Genomic DNA, 13,443 nt, shown 5'->3' on the forward strand with positions numbered 1-13,443 from the left:
AGAAAGTGACAAAAGCCACAGCTGTGCTTTTCCCTTGAAATTTCTTTTGTTATATATATATTTAATACCATGAATATCAGAATTATCCTTCCAATATTTTCTTGAAACATATCAGAGGAGCGTATACCAATGAAAATGCCTAAGAAATACTTCAAGGCCTCGAAAGGAGCACATACACACAGAAAATATAACATACCTCTTCTGTCACAGACTAAAACTAAAAATATTAGATAGCATCCCAGTGATCTTCTGGACTGATCAGAAAGTTTGGGGTTTTTTTCCTGGCCTTATGGAAAATAACCAGATATACATGAAAGCAAAAGCATTCAGAGATCTCTTTCAGACTTCTCACATTGGCAAACCACGAAGAACATCTGCCTCCTCTTCATACTAAAGTCTGATATATCATGCTAATTTTTCAATGTGCAATTTAAAGAAAGCTTGCTTCTTAAAAATCTAGCTAATCAAATAAAAAACCTTAAGAAATTTCCAAGGACTTCCATGTTTTACAGTACTACAGTCTTCGACAGGAAAGGATTTTTAAGAAACTGCCCAGTTCTTCAAGTACTATTTTCCTCTCCCAGCTGCAAAAAAATTGACAGTAGGCAAACTCATCTCACTTGATCACAGCATATACAAGGCAAGGATTGTAAAATTAAACTCGAAATGAGGGATGCCAACTCTTCGCTACAGTTTCAAAATGCGCTAGCAAACAGCTAACGTGAAAAGGTTTAAAGTGTCAGTGCTGGTTATATACTGAATTTACAGCTGAAAATTGCTAGATTAATGCAGACAACGCCACAAACAAATGAGAACTGGTATCTGATTAGCACAGAAGGAATTAAAACATTAAGTAATTAGGTTCAAAGTAATACAGCATCTCTTCATAAAGGCTTTAAAAATCAAATTCGTCTTTTATAAATGTGAAGAGACATTCACTGTGCAAAAGTAGCTGTTGAAAGCTGTCAGACTAGCACAGCAAAAGCAGCCTGTTAAAAAGAGCTTTTCATGGAAAAGGGTCCTAAGGATTGTTGGAAGAGGAAGTGCTCATTGAGACCCGCGAAACCTATTAACAGGCAAATAAAAAATAAATAAGGAATTGTAAAAATCCACACTTCTAAAGCCATCAGTACTGGCCATTTTACTTAAATAGCAGGCAGCAGCTCTGGCTAGCGGCAGGGAAAGTGGTGCTTCTGGAAGCAGCAGTCTCCAGAGTCCAAGGATAGCTTTTAAATGAACGGGGAAGAATATTTCTAATACACAGTGTGCAAAACTACAGCTCCTATGGTTAGTTAGACATAAACAAGGAAGACATTCCAATTACTAAGAGGGTTTTCTGAGGCACGTTCAAGTAGTCTGCAAGTCTCCTCGGTTTAAGTGAGTATTAAAGATAAAATAGCCTTGCTCGCCCAAGATAAATCCCAAGCTTAATGTTACGATTCAGAAAGAAACTGCAAAGTAAAACCACTGCTGCGCATGAACCTTCTCAACTTGGTAAGCACAGTTAAAGAGTACACTTACCCACAAATACTGCAGCAACTTTAGCAAACGTGGACAGTAATAATACTCCATCTTCCACAGAACAAAGTTAACGCCAAACCATCTTCGTTAAGAGTCAGCCTCTCCGCTCTTCCCCGCCTCCAGCAGAAGTTAAAAGCAGACCGGAGCAATTAAAAGCAACATGAATAATGTACGGTGTCAGTGTATCCGGCCCCACGTCACCACGCTGAGCTCTGTGCCTTTAACAGATGCTGTGGCTACTTATAAGCAGTCGCTGAGCTACCGGCACCATGTGACTTAACCACTTGTTATTTAGCATCTAACTGCTCCGACTTCTCCCATCTCGGTAATCCGGACTGTGTTAGGCTAGAATTAATAATAGTACTTTGGGTTGCACGCTAAAAAGCCCTTCATCTGGAAGGAAAGAGAAGCTTCTAAACCCACTCTGTTTTGCAGGCTGGGTTATGAAACACTATTAATGCCACCGCAGTTGTCGGGGTTATGAGCTGACCTTATTTTATGGTAATGTACAAGAAAAAGAAGAAATACATGGAAGAAAAGCTCCTGCTTTTAATATAAAAATGTCTTTTGTGAACGAGAAGAAGTAGACACAACAAAGTGTCTTTTTTTAAAGCACTGGAATGCTCCCAGCAAACAAATACTACCAAAAAAGGAAGAAAGGCTGAGCAGACCCAGTTATTAACCAACACTGGGTCATCCTCCTCCTCGGGGCGGTTTTCAGAAATAGGAAGCAGAGCTAAATGACCAAACAGTAATAGGTATTTTGTGAAAAGCAAAAACGAGAATCATAACACTTGTATCTGTTCCTACTTTTCTGACCTACATCCTTTTTTTTGATGGAAAAAGAGAGAGAAGTGACAGGAGCCAGTCCAGGGAGGACCCCGACTGCCTTCCCCCGTCCCAGCTCTCACCTTTCCGAGGGAGGATGACAACACGGAGGCGACACAAAACAGCCTTCAGGAGCCCACAGTCTCCTTCGCTTGAAATTTTGGTTCTGGGTGTTTAAGAAAAATCTGCCCCCAGTTTTCTAATAGCCACCTTGTACAGCCGACAAACTCTGTCATTTTCTCGCAGGCTGATTCAGTTTTTAGACTAACAGAACAAGTCGCACATGATGGTTTCTTAGTACGTCTGTTCCCATCTGGGAGGGGTGAAGCCCCAATATTAGAAGCTTTCTACAACCAGAATATGAGAACACTTGCATTTCAATGGGCAGAGACAGACCTGTCATGACCAGAACTGGAAACAACTGGTGAACTGTGACAAGCCAAGCTATAAATTCATCTGCACATGTTTATAAAATATTTATCTTCTCTCCCTTGCAGTTAATTTCCAAAATATTTTTAAGAGTCAGCTCATGATTTTCTTAAACAAATCCTCCTCCACCTACACATCACAGTCTCAAGTGAGTGCATCTCTATATGGATACCATTACGGATACTAGATTTTCCTCACCAAAGGAAAAAAACAAAGTTAAATATAAAATAAATAAATAAAATATATGATCAGAGGCTTCAAAGTGATTTGTGCCTACACCAGTTCTAGTACCAGAGTGCTCAGTTTTGAGTACACAGAGCAACAGTGGTGGTTATAAACCATAGTTGCATTAAAGCTGCTGTTTCTAGATGAGGGTGCAGTCCCTTCAGCCCAACGGAGCAAGAGCAGTTACTTCTATTTCGGGGATGAGCCACGTGACACATTCCTCGGTTTTCCATTCATAAGACTCCTATCAGTCTTGATGACTTAATCAGGAATCGAGGTTTGTGACCAAACGTCAGAGAATTAAGGACCTGTGTCAGCTGTGATGGAATCTCAAGAAGTTATGAAAGAAAAACATCTTTTGAAATGCAAGTGGTTTACCAGCACACGCTGCAGTGACAGTGCCCTCCCCGGGAGCACAGAGCGTGCATAAAAACCCCAAGTCTTACAACGGGCTACACAAACAGAGAGCATTTTTATTTTACAGGTAGTCACAGCAGAGGCTTGCAGTCCCCCAAATTGCATTCAAGATCTAAAGGAAGAGACCCCTACAATAGTCTGAGCCACACACGAAGCCATGCAGACACGCTCTCTGCCTGCTACAGAGTCTGAGATTTGGGGCTAATTCTGTCAGCTAAAAGCCCAGCTGTCCGGAACAAACATAAGAACAACTTTATTTTTATACCTGTGATGCAGGCAGGGCTAAAGCACAACATACAGAGTATTTGACTTCATGAGGGAGTGATTATTTTCAAATGGGCAGGGAAAAGTTTCATCTTCTTGATACTATTAGCTCTAGCAGAGCAAATAGGAAATTATTTATTCACATAAATTCTGTTCTTTTCCTTAATTCTCTATTACGTGAGTGTCTTTAAATACAAAACTACTTCCTCCTTCACTAGAATCAGGCTATATCAAAGAGTGAAAAAGGAAAGAAAAAAAAAACCTTAAGTTGGAATAGAAGGTATAAGCACTACATAACAATTAGCAGTAATATTTATAATACAGTCAGTCACTTGTTAAAAAATACTAACAACAAAGCTTACAATCATAAACTTATTCTAATCTCCAAAAGAAATAGAAATAAAGGCCAAAATATTCACACAGAAATCATAAGTTAGAAGATTTTGCTTTGCTGTTTAACCTGTACCTTTGTCACTCACACCCCCCAGCAAGCGGCAGTCCAGCTCCGATCCCAACGCCAAGGACACGGCTCTCCGGCTGGCTGCTGCTGCGCAAGGCACATTCTCAACATCTCAACAAAAGGCAGCCAAGAGAAGACTAAAACATCCAACTCCACAACAGCAGGAACAGTTTTGCAGATCATAACATGTTCTCCAGTACTACAGTACTCTCTCCAGAAGACATGTAACGCTGCTGACCTCAGAGGAAAATATACACTCAGAAATCCATCAGTCTTCAAAGATCTTCCCAGTTTGAAGGCTATAAACCATGACACCTCCCCAGTCTCAAAGACTATCACATTAAAATGCAGACTTTGTTATCCTCAATTCTGGAACACCCCAAATAAATAAGGAGGCAGTTCCAAATTGTGATGTTTCTATTATTCATGGGGAGAGAAAACATTTTTTGAGGTTGTAGAACACGTGATTTTTTTTTTTCAAAGTACACCGAGACACTGTAGCCCAATTCTTCCTCCAAGTCCAGCACATAAACCACTGGTAGTACGATACGTCCAGTCATTCATTTACCACAGTCCAATACATTCACAGTCATTAATCCACCACAATCTTCAAAGGTGGTGAAGTCTGGAAGCTATTGCTCTAACACAGAACACATTTCCTTTCCAGCGGGAACATCACCTCTTTGAATGCTGTGATGCTTTACCAGCCTTGGAGTATTTACAGCACTGAACATTTTCTTTGTAAAATACATACAGAGAGAAGTACCACCCATAGTAACAACACAGATGATCATAGTCTAGCAGTGACACTGGAATCTTTATAAAAGCCTTATTCTGTTTTTAAGGATTACAAGCTCAAAATAGCTAAAAAATGCAATCTAGATAAGTGTTAAATCTCAAGAGTATCGTTCTTCGCAATTTCAGCCACCAATCCCATACTGTCAATTGGATATTGTAATGGTTTCATTTCAAAGGAGTCCTACAAAATGTTTTGAAAAATAACCTCATTGGAAGTAGATTCCCTAGAATATAATCACAAAGAAACGACTTTGAGAAGTAAAATTATACTATTGCACCTTACTTCCATTTAGAATTGTGTTCATCCATAAGAACCGAGTTCGTTAGCTGTCTTGGGAAATTTCATTCAAGTAGCTGTTTATTATTATAGGCAGAGGGAAATAACACAACAAATGCGTATTCATTTAAGTCGGTTTGCCAAATATCAAAGACTATGGGACAGTTCATCACACTAGTAGTGAATGTGAATTAATCTGAATCTATTATTCCACGATAAAGGTGGCGAATTGTCACTTTGAGCACTACATTAGAAAGACAGCAATATCTTGAGCGACCAGTGATATGTACTGGAGCACTTCTGTGTATGTCACTGTGCCACAAGAAAAAGAAAGTTCACAACTAAACAGAAAAACTAGAAACTGTTCAAACAAACAGTGGCAGGTTTTTTTCCTTCTAATCCTCTTTCAAAGATGTACCAAGCAAAACACAGGTTGCATTCAAATTCAGAGGCAATGTCACTTAACTGTGATTCTCCTGTGGATCTATCTTGACCTTTCGCATCCCTAAAACACAACTACAGTGTGTCTCTCCACCAGAGGGAAGTATTGAAACGTCCTGATGAGAACCGCGACTGCACAGCAAATGTCTTTGCATTTTCTCCAAATGAAAACAAAGGCATTAACCTTGGTGACAGCAGAAATGGTTCAGTTCTACGTAGTCTGCTGCGATATTTATGTGGGGCTTTGGAAAACATGAAAGTATGGCGAGTTTTCCACCTCCCAACACATGTAAAAATCGCTTCTCTGCACCTGCTCACTCACAATTTATATGCACGAAGGCCAGGCTGCCCTTTTTGCTACCATGGCACTGCAGAACAACAAACACACCACGATTAGGCTTTTCAAAGCAATACAAAGGAGTAAAGCACTCGGATCCTACTGAATTCTAGTGGATGCTGGACATGCGAGTTTTCTCTTTTAGCAGAGCTGCCAGCTTCCCTTCCCTGTTCCAGGCTACACTTGATGAAGTTAAAGGTTTATTCCGAGTGACCTTACGCTTAACAACCAAGTTGGAGAATAACAGTCATATTTATCCGAGTACACTACCCGAATAGTTCAATTACCCCAGCACTATTTCTGACAGCACTTTTCTCCCACCTATTCTGCCGTGTCAACGACATCTTCACATACGTGCACTGTAAGCTGATGGCATATAACAGCTTTTCGGGATTGAATGATAACACAAATAACCCAAACTCCCCTTAAGATGAACATTCAACCTGAATTCTATTCTAAAAATGGGAAAGACAAGGGGATACCAGCCCTTGGATACCATCCATGAAGTTTTAAGACTACAATTGGAACAATATGAGCTTGTTTCTAAAACTCCTATAAAGAAACTCATTTACAAAATCCTTATAGGTTTGGGAGTTTTCTTTTTCTTCACTAGAAGGAAAAAAAAGTCTCACTGAGTTCCTTTCGGTTTTTATCTTTTTGTCTATTCTCTATTAAAGGGCTGTAAATAGAATGAGTGATTACAAAACCAGGATCTCTGCAGCGGGCAATACATTCGGTCACCACACGAGTGTGCTAGCAGACTAAGAGGACTGCTGAGATTTGACCTTGGGGGACAGTGTAGTAACATCTTTCAGTCACCCCTTCTCCATACAAGTGGAAGAGTTTTGAAAAGATGTGGGACGTCCAGATTTTCAAAAATTACAAATATGTACATGTAGAGTTACAAAAGAGCGCACTCTGGAATGACTACAGTATCATTCCAGTGCATCAAATCTGTTTCCATGCACAAGGTTAAAAAACAAAACAAGAACCACGCAGTGCTTACAGTGGTTCAAAACAAGTTCTTCCAGTAGGGAAGGATTTCAGTGGCAGCAGCAATGTCTCTCTTAAAATGGTAGAGTTCTGTGCTGTTGATGTGGTTTTCAAATTCTTTCTTTTCCACAGAAAATACTGATATTTCTTTCATTACCTAACCTTTGGAAGATCCAGATCTTTGCTGTGTATTTCAGAACAACATCTGGACATAGGATACTAACTATTTCCCAACATAAGATTCAACTGTGGACTAAAGTCAGAAAATCTTTGTGTAGCTTAGGAGAACATCACCCAACAACTTTAAGTGGGAATTTACCCCAAAAGTATGCATATTAGAGACAAATCAGACTACCAAAAGAGTCAGCTGTGATTCTTCACTGTGCATTGCTTACAGAAAGAAAATTAAACCCATGATTTTTCAGGCTATGACACGGTTCTATTTGTCCCCACAATTTTTCAGAAAAATAGATTTCTGGAATCTAAGGAGTTTTCATTATTTAAGCTGAGAAACAAACAAAAAACCATAACGATCTAGACCCAGCTTAAGAGTTCAGGATGAAAATTCTTTGCTTAGAAAGAAGAATGAACAAGCTGCATGGTTAATACATTGCGTTTGAAGATTTGGCATAAACCAGCGTGGTGGAATCCCAGGGAGAAGCGTTCTCTGCCAGTTAAACTCCACAGAAAGCGCATCTGCTCCTTCTGCTAGGAGGACACATACTTTCTTTCACGGCTATTTGCAAAAAGGAAAACAGCGCTGAATGGAGTAAGCCGAGCTGCATGTCCCTTATCTGTCCCCTAGCCCCTGCCCAAGAACCTCCTCCAAAATAACATACCGTCCAGTTATCTGCCCTTCTCTCCTTATAAAAACTGTGGTGGCTTCTCTGAGTAGAGCCCAACGAAAAGTCCGTTCCGTCTGGTTTGTCTGAACTCTGCTTGGTCCATTCTTTCCTAGAAGCCTGTAAAAATAAACATATGTATGTTGTTACATATAGATGAATACGCATACATATGTATATAAAATGCCCTTTGGAAAAAAAAAAAACAACAAACCAAATAACCAACAACAAACAGAGGAAGTTCAAGGCTGAAAACACAAAATGTAAAAACATTATAGCCATCAACATGGAACTGGCTATGCCTTCGTGCGTTAATGTGTCACTATGGCAAAGGAATCACATGCATTTCAAAGTCAGTATCAGCAGCAAAGTTTCACATACAAATGAAGGCCATTCACCCAGTAAAAAAAAAAAAAAAAAAAAAAATACTAATTTAGCTTCCCTCAGGAAAAAAAAAAAACACACAAAAAGAACTCCAAAACGATCACTGTTGACAATTTATAAAACAAACCCAAACTACTACTTTTCATATTATTATAAAATTGCAGACTTAACAATTTAACAACCTGGGTTCATAGCATTAATAAAATAATACGCACACATTTTGAAGTGTTTTCAAGCTCTCCATGGAAACATCAATAAATATTTATACACTTGAAACAAAAGTCTAGTCATCTAGGACAATACAAATTCCTCAAGAAAATACAACACAAAAGGGAAAGTATGTGTCTGCTCACTTGCTGCAAAGTCGCAGCTAATGCTGAAAATCGGTACGTAGAGACTAATAACAGCTTCTCCTCACTTTCAATTTTAGTTACAGGACACACTTAGATACCATTTGGTAATACCTTTTTCTCCTCATGGAAGAATGACTCTGACTGAGATGACATCTTCTGTTTCCACCCGTTATCCGCACTTTCCAAGGGGAAGCTTTGCCTGGCTCGGTACAGGTCCTTCCTTCCCCTCACTTCCTGCATCAGCGGTAGATTGTCTTTTCCTTGGCGGCTCTTTTCTGAATAAGATCGTCTTAAGTCTGGGGGTGCACTTGCTAAACCAGATGTATAGTTCTTCCAATCAGTTTTACTTTTCAGATTAGAAGAGTCATTCTCACACGTCGTCTTATTCGCAGTGTCTTTATTCCTTGTTATAGAGCTCCTTGCTACATTTTTGCTCCAGTCACCTTCCGGAGACACCTCCAAGAACTGTTCTTTTGTGACCACCTTCTTCTGTAAGAGGCCATCATCTGCCTTTACGGACAACTTAGAAGTAAAATTAACTTCCAGCCTTTGGTCTGTACCAACTGTATTTACAGGCTGTACCTTATCAACTACAAATTTTGGACTTCGGTTCCTGGAAGTTAAGTTCACTTCTTCATCCTCATCAACGATGAACGTTTTCTTCCTACTGAACTCCACAGGTGAATTTATAAATTTATCTGAAAAAAAGCTGCTAGGATTTCCCCAGTAAGGAGGGCTGAACTTTCTGTCTTTGGATTTTTGTTTATCAAATTCAGGGCTACAGGATTCCAGTTTCTCTTTGCTCTTTTCATTTAGAATTAATTTCTCTGACCTGTGGTACTCTTCTGCACAGTCACCTTGTTTGTTATTAACAGAATAGTGATCTGATCCCTTCCACTCTTTCCAGCTATAGGAAGAAGTCGTCCTATCTGACACATTTCTTTTGTTCTTTGATTTCTCCCTACTAAATGAACTGTGATCTTCAGAGAGCTTGTCTGGAACGCTGCTGGCCTTCGCCGATTCTTCTTTATATTCTGCCATAAGCGCATCAATATCAAGAATTTGGGATCTGTAACTGCCCTCAGCCTTCCTTCCAGATAACTCATAATTATTTTCACTCCTTTTCTGGGGGCCTGGTTCACTGTCTTTATGGAACTGTGCAGAACGCAAGGGAGATCTGGGTTCATGGTAAGAAGAAACACTTCTTCTGCTACTTTTGAGATCAGTTTGAGCTGTATTTTCCAGATCCTGTTTTAACAGGAAAGCATCAACATCTATAATTTTCTCTTTAGAATGATCCAGGCCTCTTTCATGATACTGTTGGTTATCTTTCCTAGATACATGAAAATTACCAAATGCAATATTTTTGGAAAAAACGTCATCTTTGTCATCTTCTTTGACCCAGTCCTTGTTGATACGCACTTCCTGCGAGTCTTCTCTACAATTTGTACTCGTCAAACTTTTATTTGGTTGCTGCAATAAAGGTTTGGACTTTTCAGGAAAAACAGGATCCAGATTAATTGTTGCTCCCTCCCTTGAGCTAGAAATTGTCTTAGTTTCACTAGCACTAGGAGTACCAACAAAGCTTTTCTCTTTTTTGTTACCAGGAATCTGATAAGTCACTGCAAAATAAGTTGCCTTTGGCTCAAAGGCAGAACTCTGATTTTTCAAGTAATTATCAGGACTGCCAAGAACAGTTTGGTTTGTCTCGTTCCCTTCCACCCCTTTTTTGCTTCTCTTTTTAACTGAACCTTCATCCAATTGCAAAGAATCTGTCCGACTCAGCCTTTTGATATTTTCAGGCATGAGCCAGAGGACTTCCTCTGTCTTGACAGAATCCTGAGGCAAGGTCCTCCTCCTCCACCTTTCAGAAATCTTCAAGTCAGAAACGCTACTTCTGGTTCTCCTGACTTTTTCTTCTGGATCTATTACTCTGATTTTTTCGTTGTTCTCACGAGCTGTAATATCTAAGCTAAAGTCTTGTTCTTTGCAATTCACGTCTAGACTTTTCCTTAACCCAAAGGCCCTAGATTCCTCTTTATTAATGGTTAGTACTTTTGTATCAGGATGGTAGCTACTGGAAGATTCACAAAATTGTCCGCTTGAAAGCACTGAAGAGGACTGGGCCCCATGTTTATTTGCACTTGTCGAAATAACTTCACGATCAAAGTCGGTTCTGAATTCATAGCTGTCTGTCCCACCTGGTCTGAAACTCCTTTTCTCAGAAGAGCATTTCATCGTATTAGACACCTCTGTCTTATCCATGGAAGAGACTTCGCTCTTATCACTTTTAATTTCAGAATGTAGTTTGCTTACTTTTTCATGCATTCCCCAAGATTTACTTTTGGTTGTAGAATAAGGTATTTTCTCAGCTATTAATATCGGTTCCGCTTCAGTTTTATTAGAGTCCTTTTTCTGTTCAGGTAAAGTGCATTCACTGGAGAAAAAATCAGTAGTTTCTCTCGACACATACCTGCTTGTAAAAACTTTTGTGTCTCTAGCTTCTGAAGCGATGTTATCTTCTTTCAAGTAGAGAGTTTTACTATTTGTCCTAGCTGACTGACCAGCATGTAGAACATCGTCATCATTTTTATTCTCTTTCACAGATGATTTTCTAGTTCGGAGTGTCATGGCCTTTTTTTCAGGAGCCATTGTAATGGCTTCACTAAGAGCTCTTTCACCACATGTATGAAAGATTTCGTATCTCGGCTCTATTCTTTGGTAAATTAGAGAGTCTTCTGCATTTTTAGGAGTGGGTTTTTCACTTTTCTCAACCAAAGATTTTTCCAAGCAAATTCCCAGAGTCATTTTCTTGTCTTCACTTGAAGAAGCTGGTTTTCCGCTTTTTTCTACATCTGCTGTATGTTTTAATGACTCAGATAACTTGTGATACTCCTTCTTTATGCCAGTGGTTTCCTCCGCTTCTCCCATCCATGATCGCCTGTTGTGCCCTGAAGTCACCACATCATGCTTTCCCTCAAGCTCGTTATTAATTCTCAGTGCAGAATCAGTTCCAGGGTGGTCGGCAGCAACATTATGCCTCTGAACATTATGGTCAAACATGGTGGCTCGGACAGTTTTAAGGTAGGTCTTTTCCACAGGTGTGGTTGGTTTTAATTTTTTTTCCAAGTTGCTTGTGAAAGAGAGAGGATTTTCACTTTGCTGAGAAAAATGCTGACCATCTCCAAGGAAGCTTCCTTTCCTCTCTATCTGATCCGCTTTATTTGTTATTTTTAAAATCTGCCGGGGTTTCCAAGGGTTCCCAGTAGCGGGTGCTTCAGTGAACTCTGTGCCATGTGAAAGCTTGATCTCCTTGCTCTGGAACAAGAAATTCCAACAGTTAAGATTTTATTTAAAGTTTATTTAAAAGAGGTATAACAAATTTTATGTTAAGACTTGCTTGTACCTACTCTGCGCAACACACCCTGCACAAGTTAAACACACCCATGTTCCCTGAACACAAAATCCAGAGACCAAGGCAAACATGTAGCTCCAGCTCCTGAATCTTGACTATAAGAGAATTCTCATAGCTTGATTTTTTACTTTTAATACAAAAAAGGAGAAATGTATCAAGTGTCGACACATGAGATATGCATGACACTGAGTTCCTGAGCTCAGATTTCACAAGACATTTTAATCTGCAGTGAATTTATACCCACATCATACTCCAGAGAAGGCAACGCACGCAAAAACAGTACAAAACTTTAGCAGGTTCATAACCCCAGCTACCACAGAAACACTTATGAATGTTTACATTGCAAGCCCTACAGAAATGCAAGTTCAAAAGCAAAGCACAGAACAGCACCACAGGGATGGAAGCATCTTCAGTGGAAGTCTAAACTCCTGGGTGTCTCCACCCAATGTACTGTATTTCGTCAAAACTGTCTTTTCAAACATAGCTGTTCACTAACTAAATAGTTACATGGTCAGTAATTACAAGGAATATGAAGATCTGAGTAAGTTTTACAGCTGGACCTGCTCAGCTAAGAATAATATTAAGGAGGAGCTGAATGAAAGAGAGTGGGAATTAATATCTCTTGCCAATTCTTTACTATTATCTACTTGCAAGAAATATAACTAGCATCTGACAGCTGTTATTTTTAATAACATTAATTGAAAAAGCACAGCATGCAAATAATAAACAGAATCAAAGAATACTCGACGTACAAGAGTTCAATTTTTTGTTCAAGTTTTAAAATTTAAAAACTTGGAATTGACTTAAATTTCTCTTAAAAAAAAAAGCTGAAGAAGGTCATAAAATTAACACTAAAAGCATTTGTAAAGAAAGATTTTAAAACCTGGTCTATGTTCTTCTAGGAATTCAAAGGAATTTTTTTAATCCTACTTTATTATCAGATTCTGAAACCAGCACTTCCATTAATGGAAGATTCTCATTTTAAAACAAATCGATCTTTTTTTAAAAGTAATATTAAACAACAGAAACTTTATATCTAGCTGCTAGTTTCCTTACCATATATTCCTATCTTAAACCTAGACAGGAAAAAAGCACAGCCATGAGAACTCACAAGAAATACCCTTAAAGCTACATTAAATCTCCAATACTAAGAAATGTCAGCAGAGAAGTTCTGTTTTGCAACACCGAAGCGTTGCTTAGGAACAGAGACAGCCTCACAGCTTTTACAGCAAATCAGAACTTTCTGTATAATACTTTACTGTCAAAACTGCTAAGTTAAATGTTATTTAGGAGACTAAATGAAACATATAGCATGTATTTAATAAGGAGCTGTGACTCCGATGTAAAAATGCCCTACATTAATGCAGCACTTAAAGAAAACAAAGGACAACCACTGCACAAACCCACAACAGCCACAGCCCATTCACGATGGATTTACATGCATTAAAAGTCCCTTTAA

General features: G+C 39.0%; 1 protein-coding gene across 8 annotated transcripts in view; it reads right to left on the reverse strand.

Moving 5' to 3' along the window:
- The window catches only part of KIAA1671 (KIAA1671 ortholog), an 88,089-nt gene that overhangs the window by 48,420 nt on the left and 26,226 nt on the right, over positions 1 to 13,443 (reverse strand). For 7 of the 8 annotated variants that reach the window (XR_010073103.1, XR_010073102.1, XM_063350589.1 and 4 more), the window contains exons 5-6: positions 8,681 to 11,887; positions 7,830 to 7,952 (exon numbers count right to left, since the gene is read on the reverse strand). Coding sequence is in view for 6 of the 8 variants with exons in the window: in XM_063350589.1 (XP_063206659.1) it covers positions 7,830 to 7,952; positions 8,681 to 11,887 (3,330 nt within the window). In the remaining 2 variants the exon portion in view is untranslated. Of the gene's footprint in view, positions 1 to 1,521; positions 1,720 to 7,829; positions 7,953 to 8,680; positions 11,888 to 13,443 lie in introns of those variants that run through there. The other variant, XM_063350593.1, reaches the window with a different exon arrangement.

The sequence above is a fragment of the Chroicocephalus ridibundus genome, chromosome 13 (genome assembly GCF_963924245.1).
Source record: "Chroicocephalus ridibundus chromosome 13, bChrRid1.1, whole genome shotgun sequence".
In the NCBI taxonomy this organism is placed as follows: domain Eukaryota; kingdom Metazoa; phylum Chordata; class Aves; order Charadriiformes; family Laridae; genus Chroicocephalus; species Chroicocephalus ridibundus.